This window comes from Phalangium opilio, unplaced genomic scaffold (assembly GCF_054372755.1).
Source record: "Phalangium opilio isolate 3A_F unplaced genomic scaffold, DU_Popi_V2 ptg000079l_1, whole genome shotgun sequence".
In the NCBI taxonomy this organism is placed as follows: Eukaryota; Metazoa; Arthropoda; class Arachnida; order Opiliones; family Phalangiidae; genus Phalangium; species Phalangium opilio.
Window position 1 is genome coordinate 7,035,323 of NW_028324187.1, and position 17,475 is coordinate 7,052,797.

The 17,475-nt window shown below is 34.2% G+C and overlaps 3 protein-coding genes, 1 long non-coding RNA gene and 1 other non-coding gene across 5 annotated transcripts; 2 read left to right on the forward strand and 3 right to left on the reverse strand.

Moving 5' to 3' along the window:
* Nucleotides 1–39: 39 nt before the first annotated feature.
* Nucleotides 40–4,110, reverse strand: LOC149654553 (putative transporter slc-17.2). The gene is made up of 10 exons (XM_089845276.1): nucleotides 3,165–4,110; nucleotides 2,306–2,529; nucleotides 1,977–2,252; nucleotides 1,651–1,834; nucleotides 1,351–1,481; nucleotides 1,136–1,285; nucleotides 930–1,062; nucleotides 710–865; nucleotides 458–543; nucleotides 40–381 (listed from the first exon to the last, which is right to left on the reverse strand). Exons 1-10 carry the CDS (start codon nucleotides 3,241–3,243, stop codon nucleotides 154–156), a joined length of 1,647 nt encoding a protein of 548 aa, XP_089701402.1. The 5' UTR covers nucleotides 3,244–4,110; the 3' UTR covers nucleotides 40–153.
* Nucleotides 4,111–5,849: 1,739 nt separating this feature from the next.
* Nucleotides 5,850–11,315, forward strand: LOC149654554 (endoplasmic reticulum-Golgi intermediate compartment protein 3). Its single transcript, XM_089846123.1, has 10 exons — nucleotides 5,850–6,040; nucleotides 6,199–6,357; nucleotides 6,473–6,592; nucleotides 6,709–6,740; nucleotides 6,811–6,878; nucleotides 6,933–7,188; nucleotides 8,031–8,127; nucleotides 9,838–10,039; nucleotides 10,123–10,178; nucleotides 10,992–11,315. Exons 1-10 carry the CDS (start codon nucleotides 5,944–5,946, stop codon nucleotides 11,069–11,071), a joined length of 1,167 nt encoding a protein of 388 aa, XP_089702249.1. The 5' UTR covers nucleotides 5,850–5,943; the 3' UTR covers nucleotides 11,072–11,315.
* LOC149654555 (reactive oxygen species modulator 1) lies at nucleotides 8,181–9,407 on the reverse strand. Its single transcript, XM_089846126.1, has 3 exons — nucleotides 9,261–9,407; nucleotides 8,484–8,633; nucleotides 8,181–8,418 (listed from the first exon to the last, which is right to left on the reverse strand). Exons 2-3 carry the CDS (start codon nucleotides 8,612–8,614, stop codon nucleotides 8,310–8,312), a joined length of 240 nt encoding a protein of 79 aa, XP_089702252.1. The 5' UTR covers nucleotides 8,615–8,633; nucleotides 9,261–9,407; the 3' UTR covers nucleotides 8,181–8,309.
* On the forward strand, nucleotides 9,506–9,577 carry TRNAP-CGG (transfer RNA proline (anticodon CGG)). Its single transcript has one exon. It is a non-coding gene; the product is annotated as a tRNA-Pro (tRNA).
* Nucleotides 11,119–14,200, reverse strand: LOC149654557 (uncharacterized). Its single transcript, XR_016370645.1, has 2 exons — nucleotides 12,802–14,200; nucleotides 11,119–12,725 (listed from the first exon to the last, which is right to left on the reverse strand). It is a non-coding gene; the product is annotated as an uncharacterized LOC149654557 (long non-coding RNA).
* Nucleotides 14,201–17,475: the final 3,275 nt, after the last annotated feature.

Here is a 17,475-nt window from a genome sequence, read left to right on the forward strand (position 1 = left end):
CATAATCAGGGAACCAATCAATACAGATTTCAACCTCATTCCCATAAACCCTCAAAAACCACCTAAAACCATTCCTACCACCAATTGAGATGAGTTGATGTCTGCCTTTAAAAGGCTGACAGAACACTTTATTTGAAACTAGTACACACATATTTAAATATATTCCTCGCCTCCAAATTCATCTTTCTGTCCATCGCGATTACCTTTGGTCGAACCTGAAATGGTTCTACGTCTACCATCTTCGAGATTGTTGCCTTTATCAACGGGTGTTGCCCATGGCTGCAATTTTGCCGATCCAAATAGAATAAATACTAATATACCAAAAACGCAAATTGCTCCTGAACTGTAGAATACGTAACTCCATTGTGTCAAACTCGAAGCCTGTTATTAAGGATAATTTTCTTTTAATTAAAATGTAATTAATTAAATAATTATGATTATATTTTGTTAAGCCTACTTTATCGTCCAAGATGATACCAACAATCAAAGGTGCAAATACTCCTGTAGCCGCTGCGTAAGTGTTGATAATACCAAAAATGGTTCCTATTGAAACATTTTATAACCATTATGAGGCGTGAAGAATACTAAGTTCTCAAGCCCTGCCCACAAAACCCGCACGCATATAAATTAACAACGGAGATATGAGGGCAGAATGATTCTTAGTAGAGGTATGTATTCCTTCATGGGGTAACTTAAGAACATTGCTTACCTGAAAAGACAGGTGCCATATCAGAGGGTGCTGGGTAATCTCCACCACAATTGAATCCCGACATGAACAACGCCATTCCCAACATAACTATGACCGACATGGTATCACATCCATGAAGAGGTATCAACGCCATAAATAACCCCATACCAAGCAATGCTAAAATAAATTTAAAAACAAATTTAAAATATCACAACTATAAAAACAATAAATTTTGTCTTACAAATGGCCTGAAATATTTTTCTAGTTGGATCAGAACTCAGAATCTTTTTCTGCATAATTAGGTCCGATAGAAAACCAGCTCCAACACCACACATACTTTTAAGAGTGTACAGTAGCGCGTTTATCATTCCATTCTATATACATACGGAACTTAGGTTGAAGTTATTGACTTATGATACATGTTTAGTTAATAGAAAAAAATCTCACTGCTTCAACGGAGAAATGTAAAACATCATCGAGATACGCTGGGATTTTAGTTAGTACCACGTGATAGGCATAATATGACGTCATTTTAGTTAGTGATAAGGCGAATACTGGGACTGATGTTAGTATGGCCTTCCATGGCACAGGAGGATTCTGAAGGAAAGGAATAATTAAAAATCTAGTATTTGAAATTGATTTAAGAGTAATTGCAAACATACTTTTTGCGCTGTTTGAGAACCTCGGCCCTTTTGCAATAATGTAAGTTCCTTTTCGGATATCCAAGGATGGTTGTCGGGTTTATCAGAGACAAAGGCAAATAAAACGATACAATATAAACAACCAGCTCCACCTAAAATTAAGGTAGAAACGTATGATTAAGGCAGAACAGGTAATAGTGTCATCACCGACTTCGGGATGTCGTAAGTCTAGCCTAACAACACTTCAAGATAAACGATCCGTGAAGATATGATAGCTAAAATTGTCCTCTATGGGTAGTAGATGGATCGAGACATAATTACCAAATAAATAGAAGACTGAAGGCCATCCTCCTGCAAACCCATGATCGCACAAATACCCCGCGATGGGCATGGCAAATATGTTGCCGACGTGATTCCCAGTCATAATAATGGCCAAATGAGTTGAGACTTCTTTTGTCGTGTACCAAAATGGGACGAAACAATAAATGGCAGGTACAGAGATACCCTGAAGAAGAAGTACCATTTTACAATCCAACGTAGCGTAGGACAATAAACCATAGCTCCCTATATGCGTACCACACCGAATTTGGTAGTATGATCATGTTATAGGGAGCTATATAGTATTTTCTTATGATTGTTTATCTTACCTGAGCTAATCCAATCAAAACTCTTAAAGCAACCAGTGCGGCAATATGCCAATTAGCAGCCAAGGGTGTCAGCAAGGTTAAGAGAGACGATAGTAGAATACCACCTCCGTAGACCAACCTAGGTCCGAAATGATGAGATAACCGACCACCTACTAATTGCGTTGACAAATATCCATAGTAAAAACCACCCAAAATGGTCCCTTGTTCAGATGGACTCCAATCGAAGCTCCCTGTATCTCCCAACTGAAAAGAGCAATATGACCATTTCTTTAAAAGTGTACATCAGCTTCCTAGCTTCTATTGTCAATTTAAATCGGACACGAACTTACCGAAATCTCTTCCTGATTTTCAAATTCGTCTTCATTTTCGTTTTCAAATGGACAAACATCATTGTCGAATTGTAAGGTGGTGTTTGCACTCAAGAAATACGATGTCGCATTTGGTTCTCTTATCATAGCAACAATGGCGATGTTTAAATTAACTCTTAGTGCGTAGACAAACGCGCTTCCAATGAATAAGATCAAAGTTAGTACATAACGAGCTTGAATTCGGTCTGAAAAAAAAAATTAAAAAAAGTTTTATGAAGTCCTCCTTGGGATTGGATTGAGAGTCAAATGGTTTATTGCTCTTAGTCATATTAGTTATTTATGATGTTAGATAACTAATTTGAATATTGTCTTGATTGTTATCACGTCTTTATGGCCTTTATGCAAATTTATATGGCTTTATTTGTAAAAACGTGACGGCTTATCTTTAATTACACTTAATTACGTATAATTATGACCTATACTTTGTGAAAAAATTCTAAATGAACTTGAACAAACTGGCAATAATATTACCAAGGTAATTGCTAATGATTAAAAAAAATTGGTATTTAAAAAAATAGATATTTCAAGCCATAGCAGGATGATTATTTTCATCATTAACTTAATTATTAGCAGTAATTGTCATACTTTCATAATTAAACTAAATCTATTTTCATCATTACTAGTAAATTAGTTAATTTTTAAGTTCTCAAAACGCAATTTTAAATTTTAATTGCGTTTTTATGACGCGCAACTTCTAACAAATACATGATTTTAAGCATATTTAGCAAATTTACGCGTACTATCAAAAGCATATAGGGAATACAGAAAGTGACCTAGGCGATAGGGAGAGCGCTGGCAATGATGGTTCTTTTTGTTTTACCTTTCCATGAGGGATCAGTTGCTGAATCCAATAAATTAGATTGGGAGTGTTCTTTGGAAATGGTTTTCTCGTAGCCCATTCTCTTGACATCGAAATTAATAAAGAATTTAAAATTTTCCCACGATGCCCTTTATATAAACCTAGTCTTGCCTAATTGCCCCTAATTTATTACCTTTCAGATAATCGGTGAGAAAATTAACTCTAAAGTGCTTTGGTAAGACCCATAAAGTTTGGTGGTTAAAAATACAGATGGCAATAAAAACATTGCCCGGATCAAAAATTACTTAAATACAAACTTAAAAGTGACAGTTTGAAATGAATTTTTTAATGAACAATAAGCCACTTTTAAGGGTGCAATTATATAGGTAATACAATCGATTTGTTCAGCCTGCAATATAATTGCGTTTGGATCTATATCACGCTGTCATAATTGTAAAAACCGCAAGCCTCCGAGATGTCTGTAATATGATTGGTTTAAAACTACGGAATGCATTTTACAGTACGTGGTTTAGTTATTACGTTTTATGACGAATTGAGTAACAGATAATGAACTAATTAGGGTTAATAAAGATAATTTCTAATCTAACGTTATTATTTTGAAAAATGTGATCCCGAGAATTTCGTTAACTGTCAGTATTTTATTTTTTTTATTTTATTAACAACCAGGATGTTTACGATGTCGTTGATTTCGAAACAATATTTTAGAGGTTTAAACATGAACCCGTGACCTTTATAGTACATTATAGCTCGGACATGCTTAATCCGTTTCTTGTACTAAAGTTAATTACAATTTTAATTCATATTTATAGAATTAATCACAATTAAAAAAAACTCCCATTATAGACTCTAAGGTAAAAAATTAAAAAAGGGTTGATTTGGATTCTTTAAAAGAAGTTTGCTAAGGGGCCTGTCTACATATCCACGCAAAAACTGTAATAACGTGGAAAAACTGTATTAACGTGGAAAAACTGTATTATCGTGGAAAAACTGTATTAACATGGAAAAACTATTATCGTGGAAAAACTGTATCAACATGGAAAATCTGTATTATCGTGGAAAAACTGTATTAACGTGGAAAAACTGTATTAACATGGAAAAACTGTATTAACGTGGAAAAACTGTATTATCGTGGAAAAACTGTATTAACATGGAAGATCTGTATTATCGTGGAAAATCTGTATTAACGTGGAAAAACTGTATTATCGTGGAAAAACTGTATTAACATGGAAAAACTGTATTATCGTGGAAAAACTGTATTAACATGGAAAAACTGTATTATCGTGGAAAAACTGTATTAACATGGAAAAACTGTATTAACATGGGAAAACTGTATTATCGTGGAAAAACTGTATTATCGTGGAAAAACTGTATTAACATGGAAAAACTGTATTAACATGGATAAACTGTATTAACGTGGAAAAACTGTATTATCGTGGAAAAACTGTATTATCGTGGAAAAACTGTATTAACATGGGAAAACTGTATTATCGTGGAAAAACTGTATTAACATGGAAAAACTGTATTAACATGGAAAAACTGTATTATCGTGGAAAAACTGTATTAACATGGAAAAACTGTATTAACATGGAAAAACTGTATTAACGTGGAAAAACTGTATTATCGTGGAAAAACTGTATTATCGTGGAAAAACTGTATTAACATGGAAAAACTGTATTATCATGGAAAATCTGTATTATCGTGGAAAAACTGTATTAACGTGGAAAAGCTGTATTATCGTGGAAAAACTGTATTAACATGGAAAAACTGTATTATCATGGAAAATCTGTATTATCGTGGAAAAACTGTATTAACATGGAAAAACTGTATTATCGTGGAAAAACTGTATTAACATGGAAAAACTGTATTATCGTGGAAAAACTGTATTAACATGGAAAAACTGTATTATCGTGGAAAAACTGTATTAACATGGAAAAACTGTATTAACATGGGAAAACTGTATTATCGTGGAAAAACTGTATTATCGTGGAAAAACTGTATTAACATGGAAAAACTGTATTAACATGGATAAACTGTATTAACGTGGAAAAACTGTATTATCGTGGAAAAACTGTATTATCGTGGAAAAACTGTATTAACATGGGAAAACTGTATTATCGTGGAAAAACTGTATTAACATGGAAAAACTGTATTAACATGGAAAAACTGTATTATCGTGGAAAAACTGTATTAACATGGAAAAACTGTATTAACATGGAAAAACTGTATTAACGTGGAAAAACTGTATTATCGTGGAAAAACTGTATTATCGTGGAAAAACTGTATTAACATGGAAAAACTGTATTATCATGGAAAATCTGTATTATCGTGGAAAAACTGTATTAACGTGGAAAAGCTGTATTATCGTGGAAAAACTGTATTAACATGGAAAAACTGTATTATCATGGAAAATCTGTATTATCGTGGAAAAACTGTATTAACATGGAAAAACTGTATTATCGTGGAAAAACTGTATTAACATGGAAAAACTGTATTATCATGGAAAATCTGTATTATCGTGGAAAAACTGTATTAACATGGAAAAACTGTATTATCGTGGAAAAACTGTATTAACATGGAAAATCTGTATTATCGTGGAAAATCTGTATTATCGTGGAAAATCTGTATTAACGTGGAAAAACTGTATTATCGTGGAAAAACTGTATTAACGTGGACTATTCGCGGGCGCATGCGCCCACGCATGCGCGTCCCCATTCCCAAATGCTCGTCGGACCTGTAAAGTTGTTAAGCCTAATTATTTCAGTTTCAAATTTAAATTAACATGCAATCACAAACGATATTCGAAAAAATTCGACGTTTTGATGCGTATCCTAAAACTCTTGAAGATTTTAGAGTTAAAACTTTTGGTGGAGCCGCTGGTAAGTATTTAAAAATAATAATAATAAATGGATGACGGATGAAAGATGGAGAGAATCAGCAGCATGTCAAATATGCATTGATGATGAAGCCAAGCACATTTGTCGATGTTTTTTTCTTAGATATAAACATTAATTAGATATAATTTGATTTATTTCAGTTACAGTTATAAGTGGCATTATCATGACAATCTTATTTATATCGGAATTACGGTATTACATGACACCGGAAGTTTCAGAGGAGTTATTTGTTGATGTTACTCGCGGTGATAAACTTAGAATCAACGTTGATGTCATATTTCCTAAGATTTCCTGTACTTGTAAGTTAAAAATACTTAAAATTATTTATTAAATAAACCCTTAAAATCTTAAAAATATCAACACAATCATTATAATTAAATTAAATTGAAATTAATTTAAATAAACTGGTTATAGTTTTAAGTTTGGATGCAATGGATGTTTCTGGCGAACAACATATCAACATTGAACATAATATTTATAAAAGACGGCTTGATTTGCAAGGTAGTCCACTTGAAAAACCTGAAAAAGAACAAAGTAAGTCTGAAATTTAATTAAAATTAAATTTAATTGACATTTAATAAATTAGAAAATAGAAATACATTTGTAATTTAAATTTTAAAGTTAACGTTAAATATTTAAATTCTTTATAGAATTGGGTGATGCATCTCAAGAAGTAATTAATGTAAGATAAGATTAAATTAATTATAGTATAGTTACAATCAAATTAAGTTAATTATTTGATTTTAAACTAGGCAATTAAAACAGAAATTGATCCTAATCGATGTGAGAGTTGTTACGGGGCAGAAAATGAGGAATTAAAGTAATTTAACGTTAATTATGTTTATTTTAGACGTAATTAATGTATTTTTCATAGATGTTGTAATACGTGTGAAGATGTTCGCGAGGCTTATAGTAAAAAAGGCTGGGCGTTCAAAGAAGCCGATAATATTGAACAATGCAAAAGAGAGGGTTATTTTGACAAGATTAAGAAACACGATAACGAAGGTTGCCAAATATTTGGTTACCTGGAAGTAAATAGAGTTGCTGGAAATTTCCATGTTGCTCCTGGAAGGAGTTTTTCTCAGCATCATTCTCATGTTCATGATTTGCAACCATTTTCATCACATCAGGTAATGGTTTTATTTATTTGATGTTTTTTGTCAGAGTCAAAAAGGTGCTGGAAATTTGAAAATAGGTCTAAAAGTGTTGGGAATTTGAAAATAGGTTAAAAAGGTGTTGGAATTTTGAAAATAGACCTATGAAGTGTTGGATATTTGAAAATAGGTCTAAATAGTGTTGGATATTTGAAAGTAGGCCTATGAAGTGTTGGAATTTTGAAAATAGGTTAAAAAGTGTTTGAAATTCAAAAATAGGTCTAAAATGTGCTGGAAATTTGAAGGAAATTCAAAAATAGGTCTTAAAAGTGTTGGATATTCAAGAATAGGTCTAAAAGGTGCTGGAAATAAAAAAAATGGGCCTAAAAAGTGTTTGAAATTCAAAAATAGGTGTAAAAAGTGCTAGAAATTCAAAATTAGGTCTAAACTGTGCTGGAACTTTGAAGGAAATTCAAAAATAGGTCTAAAAAGTGTTGGATATGCAAGAATAGGTCTAAAAAGTGTTGGAAATTCAAGAATAGGTGTAAAAAGTGCTAGAAATTCAAAAATAGGTCTAAAAAGTACTGGAAATTCAAAAATAGGTGTAAAAAGTTCTAGAAATTCAAAAATAGGTGTAAAAAGTTCTAGAAATTCAAAAATAGGTCTAAAAAGTATTGGAAAGTCAAAAATAGGTCTAAAAAGTACTGGAAAGTCAAAAATAGGTCTAAAAAGTACTGGAAATTCAAAAATAGGTGTAAAAAGTACTGGAAATTTAAAAATAGGCCTATAAAGTGTTGGAAATTCAAAAAAAAAGAGTCTAAAAACTGGGGAACTTTACTAATTAAATCATAATTAAAATTCCCATGACATTATTTTAGTTCAACACTTCCCACAAAATCCGGCATTTGTCATTTGGAAGAAATATCCCTGGTAGAACAAATCCATTAGATGGAACATACCAAACCACAGAACAAGGTAAAATAAAATTAAACATATTTCTTTTAAAACATCAAATAAAGTTAAACACATTACAATAATTAGCTAGTTTAATTCTGAACGTTTACAATTAATATATATAAACACGAGTTGAGTTTTTATGAAAAAAAAAGTCTGGGATTAATTATTATTAATTAATTAATAATTAACCTAATTAGTAATTAGCATCTTATTGCCGTTCCAATAGACATAAAAGTTCCAAATGTTCCTCCACCTTGTAACATAACTTTTCCAATATTTTGAATCAATTCCCGACCTCTCATTCCATACCTTTTAATTAAATAAAATATATTAAAATTTAATCAATTCATTTAAAATAAGCATTTAAACGTTACCTAAGAGCTGAAAATCCACCAAAAAGAGCGCCTGATGCCATTCCAACGCAAAAACCAATTGTAAAACCCATTTTAACACGATCCCAGCAGCTTGGGCCTCTTTGCATGCCACCTTGTACAGGAATCGGCATTTTTATTTACTAATTAGAGCTAGAAATGGTTAAAATCGGGCCTTAATTAGTAAACTTAATAAACGTCGTCTGCTACGGTGTAATAAACCGCCGGTGTTGCCCAATGAGATAGAATATATATATAAACCTAGAGTCACAACGTGGGATCTCGAGATCGACGATTCGCGATACACGTTTTGTCGAGCATGAATCTTTATCAAATACGGGTGGCGCCGCCTATTAGTCACTTGAAGAACTTTTTTATTACCGTCTGCTGTCAAAATAGTTTTTTAAACGTGTTAAATAAAATAAGCAAGTTAAATAATAAAAACTCTAGTCCTTTTTAATCTAATAAATAGATGAAATAAAAATTATAACGATGTTTCTGATTGAAAATAAGCGAGTAAAAGTTGTAATTAGTTCCGCTAGAGGCTCACAGGTGGCGCTGTCATGTTTTGATAAACTTGCTTGATAAAAAAAATGTGTATCGCGGTAAGCCGATTTGAATTGGAACTCTATCTATCTCATTGGTGTTGCCATGCCTAAATTTTTCAATCGGAAGTTAAGCCTTGGCTATAGTTAAACCAAAGCTTAATTTTGTAGCTATATTTTAATTATCTCTTATTTTAAAGATAATGGAATGAATTAATTAGACTTCAGTACTTACTTCTTAATTTAGGTTTAAAAGTTAATAAGTATTTCTTTACGAATTAGTTTACTACAGTCGGTATTCCCTAGGGTTAGGCTTAACTTTGGGTCGGGGAACTTTCAACTTGGGGTTTGGGACTCCTGGAATTAGTCAGTCAGGACTCAGGGACTCGCGGTCGTGGACGCATGGACTGCTGAGAGGACACATATTTCTAGCATACCGAGTTAGGTATATATCGCTACGAAACGAAGGAATTCGTAACTGGCCCGTTGGTCTAGGGGTATGATTTGCGCTTCGGGTGCGCGAGGTCCCGGGTTCGAATCCCGGACGGGCCCCGGTTAAATTTTTACTAAACGAAAGTGTTTTATTTTAATAATTTACATAAAATATTTTTATTTAATTATTAATTAAGTTATTTATAACAAATATTTTTAAATTACGTATAATAGAGTTTAATTATCGACCATAAAAATCAATGAATTATTCTTTATAGAGGAGTGGCACCCCATGTAATCTTTTAATAGAGTCTAATATACAACTGCCATTACTTCCGTGCCTATATTACTTATTTGCATATTTTTTGGAAAAATTGCAGGTGCAATTATGTACCAATATTATATTAAAATTGTGCCAACGATGTACGCCAGAATTGATGGTTCAACACTATATACGAACCAATTTGCTGTGACGCGTCACCATAAAGTGGTGTCAATTGCTACTGGTGGTAACGCCATACCAGGACTGTTTATTAATTACGAATTGGCACCACTTATGGTCAAATATGCTGAAAAAAAGAAGTAAGATTTAATATTTATCATAGGCCTAATTCTTTAATGAGTTTTTCAGCATTGGAGTTTCGTTTTTATTTGTTTTGACCTAGGTCATTCCTGCATTTTGTCACCAGTATATGTGCCATTATTGGAGGCGTATTTACAGGTAAGCCCAAAACCTATAATTTAGGCCTATTGTAGAGTAGTGGTAGTCTCCCAGCTTTGACTGTATCAATCACTATGGGCAAATAACATGGGGTGCTATTAGGCCTTGTCTGAAGATAATTTTTGGATCGATACAATTTTTGAATAGTCGAATATACAATAAATAATTCTTTGATATGTTTGGAGAGATAAATATTTTAAAATTTGCGGTTTAAATTATCTTTGACAATATGATAAGCGTTTCCGTAGAGTAGTGGCAGGCGATGTTATCTTCATATAGATAGTAATACACTCAAAAGGTAGGGAACTGCTATTACCCTATAGAATAAAGGCTAGTCGCGAGTTGTAGATTTTCTCCACCAGATGGCGACACGTTTCCCATAAAGTGAACATTTGGTTTCAATATAGATAGTAATACACTCAAAGGTAGGGAACTGCCATTACCCTATAAAGGCCAGTCGCGAGTTGTAGATTTTCTCCACCAGATGGCGACACCTTTCCCATAAAGGTTGGTTTTAATAGACAATTCCATTAATGCCTTAAGAGAAGCGGTTCTTCTTTGGCGGCCCTGTGTGTTGAGTTTTCTGGAAGTCTTTAAATCAAAAGTTTCTTATTATTTAATTAAAAATATAATTATTATTTGTTCATTTAATTTTATTTAGGCTTACTAAATTTATTAATTATTTATTTGAACTTCAAATATGTGAAAATAGTTTCCTTTAGCTAGTAATTTACTAGGCCTATAGTAGTGTTGAACTATTTTAATTCGCAAATCCCTAATCATAATTAAGGCAATTTTGTCAATTTCAATTAGTTGCCGGTTTAGTGGACTCCGCCATTTACCATTCAGCAAGAGTAATCCAGAAAAAAATCGAACTTGGTAAAGCTAGTTAAAGAAATACGGTAAAAACTAATTAATTATTTTATATCATAGCTTTAAATTTTTATTTTATTTTATGCGAATTAATTGTAAAAAAAATGAGCAATTTGTGTTTTAATTGGAAGTTGGCACTCTTTATTATCTGATGACTGAATTTAGTACAGTTAAAGGATACGCGCTGCCACTTCCCTTTTCGCGCGTTAATTGGTGTTGCATTTTGTTACATGTGATTATAATTATAACGAATTTTTGCACAAACTTCCGAGTTGGTTTTCTTATCGCTAAAGATAAGGTCGCTTATTAGGCTTAAAATTTATGAAATGCCCTCTCAGAGCTTAGAAAGTAGGTTTTTTTATGACGTGACCCTCTTGGGAAAACAACAACTTCTTCAATAGACATTTATACAAACGAATGCCCCATCGTAGTTCTTAGATGTATTTAACTTACTACGTGGAACATAAGTTCGTAAGATATGTTTGTTCCATAAGTTTGTCGCTGTATACAAATTGGAGCTTGTCATGAAGTGACGTAGGTCATAGATTCGAGGTAAAGCAACATACGCCTGGTGACTGGGGCGATGTCAAAGGCTAAATAGGCTAAAGCAGACTAAATAGGACCTAGATGGAAGTGCTGCAAAATTAACCACCGAGTGTAGACATTCAATTCTCGCTTGTCGTTCACTTGAACTAGCTCTCAGTAGTCTCTAGCATTACGAAGTGCAGGAAGTGTCATACTTATGGAACATATCACTTATAAACTTATGATATAATAATGTCTATATTTAGAAAAGTAGTAACCCATTAGCGGCATTTTGTTTGTAAAAACAACAATTTCTTCAATAGACATTTATACAAATAAATGCTCCACGTGGCTAAAGCATTTCCCCGCGTCAAAAGAGTCGCCAGATGTCGCTATAACCGTAACGCAAGCTTTGGCGCCATTTTTCAAATGCATACGCTTCTCAAAACGCGCTAAATCTGTTGTAAGCTTTAACAAGTTGGGAAAACCAAAATATTACCTCTCCGAGTCTAGAAGAGGACTACTTACAAACTTATTTACCCAGATATGGAAATGTTTCTTTCTTTTTTATGAGCAAATAGTGAAGTTAAAATTTATGAAATATTAAAGCAGTATACAAAGCATAGCAAATATACTGTAAATCAGACGATATTTTACATCCAATAAGGATATACTTGTACACATTAAAATCATCCGATGGGGGAAAAACGGGAAATGAAGAGATAAAACTTTGGGGGGATATTACCTTTACGTGTTTGTAAAGGCCCAATTTTCTACTCCTCAACTGTATACCCTCTATGTTCAAAGCCATATTCACAACAGGGTTGCCATGTAAACACTATCCTCTCGTTTCACCTCAACGATTATCTTAGTTTGTCAACATGACTGTTAACGTTACATAACACCAAAGCTAATTTGTGGCCACACACACTGAAGGTAAATGGGCACCATAAAAAGCATGAAAACACGAAGCTATAATCCGATTGCGATCAGACCTTTCTCTGATCTGGGCTGCGTTCAGCAGAGCTCACCAAAAAAGACAGCGGATTTGGAAAACGTTTACCTGTGAGCTCTGTCGTCATAGCTTTTCTCCGGTCATCGGTGTTTTAAAAATGACGCTAGCGCAATAAAGCGTGCAAGGTACCAAGGCTTAACAAAAATTGTATGATAACATATTTTAAGAGATAGATAACAACAACTTTTATAATTAAAATTAGAAACTAACATGTCTCTTAAACTTCTCGCGTGATCAACTTGTTTCACGCTAATTAAATAGCTCTAGTCCCATCATAATCAGCAAGAGCTATTTGTATTAATTCCTCCATGCTTTTTTCGCCAAGCTGAGAACTACGCGTTTTACGTCACGTTATCCAAAAACCCGACTATTTTCCTTGAAGACCGTGCTGGCTCAGCGCTGAGCACCGTGACGTCAAAATTCAATAACAAAATCCCGTTCTGTAGGACACTGCTAACAGCGCTGAGCTCTTCTGAACGCGGTCCAGATTTCCACCATGATTATAAAGTCTAAGCCTAATTATTTAAAAGTGTATTTAACTTTCGGCTCACTCTGAACCGTTAATGTCTCTGTATTACAGAAACGAAAACCAAACCCAAGCGTTTACTTTTTGGTTCGATAGGCCTATTGACAAATAAAAGTTCATTTGACCAATATAGATGCGTTCGTCTTGAAATCACTTTAGAAAAAATTATGCTATAAACAGATGTAGTATAGCTTAAGTAATATATAAACATCGATTTCAAATAATAATAATAAAAAATATTCTTGGCATATCAAAATGAAACAGAGCTTTATAGCTACAAAACCACTAAAGGCATCGAAATTACGAAAAATATTTCCATATATTAATTATACATTATGAGAAAACCAAATATTAAGGTTTTGTAGGATTTTTTTCCACAAAACAAAGCGAACTGCTAACGCGGTGCACTAACGGACGGACACACACAGACTAAAACATAGGCTAATTTTTAACTCTTTCCGTTTTAATTTTGAGTTGAGAAACTAGATTATCTTAAATATTAAAATAAATATAATTAATATTAAATATTTTCTTCGTTAGTTGTTCGCCTTATTGAGCGTTACATCGCGTTGATAAAGAACAATTAGACATTCTTGAGAGACTTGACTAATATTGGCGTTTGAAATGAAGCATACTCCGGTTGCTTTGCCTTACTCAAATAGGTAGTATATAAGGGTGTCGATCTACAGCTAAAAGCAAGAACAACCGCAATTGCGAAAACCTTTGGTGGTGATCCCACCCTAGGGAGGCTAGACGTTTCTCGTAACCCTAGCTGATCGCCGCGAATGTCTTAAACCCAACGATGACGATGGAGTAGAAGCCAGGTGTACAGACTGGTGTCCAAGTGGAATGGACGAAGACCAGAAGATGGTGGTGATTAGAAGCCAGGTGTACAGACTGGTGTCCAAGTGGAATGGACGAAGAGAAGAAGATGGTGGTGATTAGAAGCCAGGTGTACAGACTGGTGTCCAAGTGGAATGGACGAAGACCAGAAGATGGTGGTGATTAGAAGCCAGTATGTACAGACTGGTGTCCAAGTGGAATGGACGAAGACCAGAAGATGGTGGTGATTAGAAGCCAGTATGTACAGACTGGTGTCCAAGTGGAATGGACGAAGACCAGAAGATGGTGGTGATTAGAAGCCAGTACGTACAGACTGGTGTCCAAGTGGAATGGACGAAGACCAGAAGATGGTGGTGATTAGAAGCCAGTATGTACAGACTGGTGTCCAAGTGGAATGGACGAAGACCAGAAGATGGTGGTGATTAGAAGCCAGTATGTACAGACTGGTGTCCAAGTGGAATGGACGAAGACCAGAAGATGGTGGTGATTAGAAGCCAGTATGTACAGACTGGTGTCCGTGTGGGATGGACAAAGATCAGAAGATGGTGGTGTGAGAACTCAAGTAGAGGAGCCATTTCTGTGACTTTTGAAAGCAGTTCGGAAATGGCGAACACGTTTGCTCCGATTTGGAAACTGCGAACGCGGTCACGTGGGGTGTAAGTCAATAACAACAGCCACACACACACACACGTCGAAATTAGAACCTCTCCGTGACATACGTCACTCGGAGAGGTAAAAATACGAGACCTACCTCTTGGCAAACTAAAAATACTTGCGTATCTTCTTAAATGTTCCAAGAGTATCTTACTTATTTCTAGGCTAGAACCGCGACACCTAAGTAGAGACATTTTTCGCGCGGTTTTTGCCTGTCGCGTGATGCGTCGTGATTCAAGTTTCAATGTTTCCAAACAAACTTCTATTTTTGTCTCCAACACTCAACTGAAATATTTAGATTTTTTTTCTTCTCTTATGGGATGGGGATTGACTTTATTTTTACATTGGCGTCGCATTTTCGGTCTTGCTTCTAAAAACGTCTCGTACCCTAAAGGGTTAAATTTGAGGCAGACTCAAGTTGGTTGGCCACAAAAAAAAACTTTTAAGGGTTGCTAAATACACACCAATTGTGAAACCCCTACCACGCCAAGAGAGACAGAGAGAGGGTTTTTGTGACGCAAGTCATAAGACTTAATTTAGAAACGGTATAGAAACATGTATGGAGGGAAGATTTTTTTTATTTATTTATATATAAACGGAGATGATCTGTCAGAACATGCGGTTTAGTCATGTGTGTTTAATATTCTTTTAAAGGTGTATTGCGTAATGTTTGTGTATGTGGAGGAACGGTTGGGGCGTGGCTAAGTGAAGTTTTCTAGTTTTGAGCTTTATTTGTACTAAAGTTTTTAGGGTCTATAGAATACGATGTTATCAGTTGATATCAGTGGTTTTACTGATATCAATCATGCAGTTTTGGTAAAATCAAAGTCCTGTGTATAAAGAACAAATACACAAACGCAAACTAACTAACAAACAAATTTCTGATGCATAAGTTTGGTCATTAAATCACACACACGTAGTTATTACGAATACGAAACTACTTTGGTTCTTGTTTGCATATTTGTTTTAACTGGTCACGTGGGATGACCGTGCATGCACCCAAAGAAGGGATTAGACTTCAATTCGGTTTAAGAGTGTGATTTTTTTATGATAGATTTAGATGATGATCTGATGATCATTTGGAATGGGTTTTTGCCGGTATTTTCAAGGTCGTTACGTCACTAAAAAACTCGCGTGGAATCGTAAGATGCCGCGCGTGATCTGACAAAACGTCCTTGAGTTAAATTTATAATCATTCCTATATTCTTACGCAATACTTATCACAAGTTAGTGTATGATTTCGAATAGATGTAATAATGACAAACACTATTTACCTTTATCATTAAAAAGAAAAGGATTAATGACAACAAATCAATTAATTAAGCCACTTTATGTGATATAAATAATTTAAAATGATTTGTTTTGTTTAGTCAAATGGTGTTCAATTTTGACTACCATATATCTAGAGATGTGAGTCGGTAATTTACCGTCCGGTAATTTACCAAATACCGGCGTAATTACCGATTTATATCTTACCGTAATTTTAAAATGGTAATTTACCGCTAAATTACCGCAGTAATAAGCATGTTAAGATATAAAATACCATAAATTACGGTAATTTTTGTTATTCCAAAATTTTAAAATGGTAATTTACCCGGTAAATTACCATTTTTAAAAATTACGGTAATTGCACATCTCTACATATATATCGTTTTCGGTAGTTTTAAATATTTGAAATTAACCCTTTCTTTACAAACTTAGAAATTCAATTAAACTATGATTGCTTAATTAGGGTTTAATTATAAAGGTAAAAATGTTTTATTACGGATCTGGAATAGGCTTAGTAAGGCTAGGGGTTTGGCCTCCATATCATGACCTTGAGAAGTACTGAACCATTTCTAATGAACCTTAATACTCTTAAGTGTTAACTGATATTAACCATGCAGTGTTAGCAAATCAAATTATTAAAGGGAAATTAACAAATTCTGACTAAGCACAAAAAGAACCCAAAATTATTATACTACTATCCCTTTACATTAAAGCTTATAGCTGCTTAATTGGGGTAGAAAATTTCATAATTATTGCGGGTTTTTTTCACTGAGAATTGCAACACGTTGTTGTTTTTTCCGGTTGAGAGCTTCCGGATTAGCTTACAACTACTCTTATAGCATCATTCGAATTATGAAATAATTCCTTATAAAGTTTATAATCCCTAACCAAGTAACCATGCAACCACCGGCTTAGAGGCCATTTTTCAAAGCTTAGGCCATGGGTCCATGACACGCCAAAATATATATGACCTTTGAATGGCGGGTTGGCCCTGAGAATTTCTTGGGGAGTGACAAATTAACAACAAGTACTGTGATAAAAATGGGTTGCAACAGACTCACAGAGAGTAGCGAACCTTTTCACAAAGGGGAGGGGCGTAGCAGCGTCGTCTGCTTGAATTTTTGAAATAGGTTTTAGACTGAATATAGAGACCTTTCAGTTGGATGAATACTACGTCAGACCCTCCCTAAGTCTTATCTCGGTTCTGCTAGCCTGATTGGTGGGTTTCAGCTTTCCTCCAGCATTTAACCCACCAATGGTCGTTCATAGCTCCTCCCACAACTGAAGGCTCTCTATTGATAGGACGGTATGTTCATTCCAAAGACCTTAGATAGGGCTTCAAAGTTACGCTACCACTCCTGCGCAACAAAATTTGAATGGTCCGTATTGTTTGATGCCATTTCTTAATTAAAGTCTCTGTTGTCCATCTAAATACCCATCAAGACAACAACGTGGTCAACACACCAGATTATTTCTATTTTACCCAACAACTAACTTTTGAAATCATATTAATTTCTACAAATATTGTAAAACATTATTTTATGAGTAATATTAATAATAATATTGTTTAATATAAATGCTAGGGACCTTTT

Excerpts from the sequence above, each read along its gene's own strand:
- LOC149654555 (XM_089846126.1), bottom strand. The coding sequence starts at position 8,614 with ATGCCGATTCCTGTACAAGGTGGCATGCAAAGAGGCCCAAGCTGCTGG. Across the intron at positions 8,419-8,483 it reads GGTGGATTTTCAGCTCTTAG|GTATGGAATGAGAGGTCGGG; the intron begins GTAACGTTTAAA and ends TTTAATTAAAAG.
- LOC149654554 (XM_089846123.1), top strand. The coding sequence starts at position 5,944 with ATGCAATCACAAACGATATTCGAAAAAATTCGACGTTTTGATGCGTAT. Across the intron at positions 8,128-9,837 it reads ATACCAAACCACAGAACAAG|GTGCAATTATGTACCAATAT; the intron begins GTAAAATAAAAT and ends GAAAAATTGCAG. Across the intron at positions 10,179-10,991 it reads TATTGGAGGCGTATTTACAG|TTGCCGGTTTAGTGGACTCC; the intron begins GTAAGCCCAAAA and ends AATTTCAATTAG.
- LOC149654553 (XM_089845276.1), bottom strand. The coding sequence starts at position 3,243 with ATGGGCTACGAGAAAACCATTTCCAAAGAACACTCCCAATCTAATTTA. Across the intron at positions 1,482-1,650 it reads TTCAGTCTTCTATTTATTTG|GTGGAGCTGGTTGTTTATAT; the intron begins GTAATTATGTCT and ends CCTTAATTTTAG. Across the intron at positions 1,063-1,135 it reads TACATTTCTCCGTTGAAGCA|AATGGAATGATAAACGCGCT; the intron begins GTGAGATTTTTT and ends GTATGTATATAG.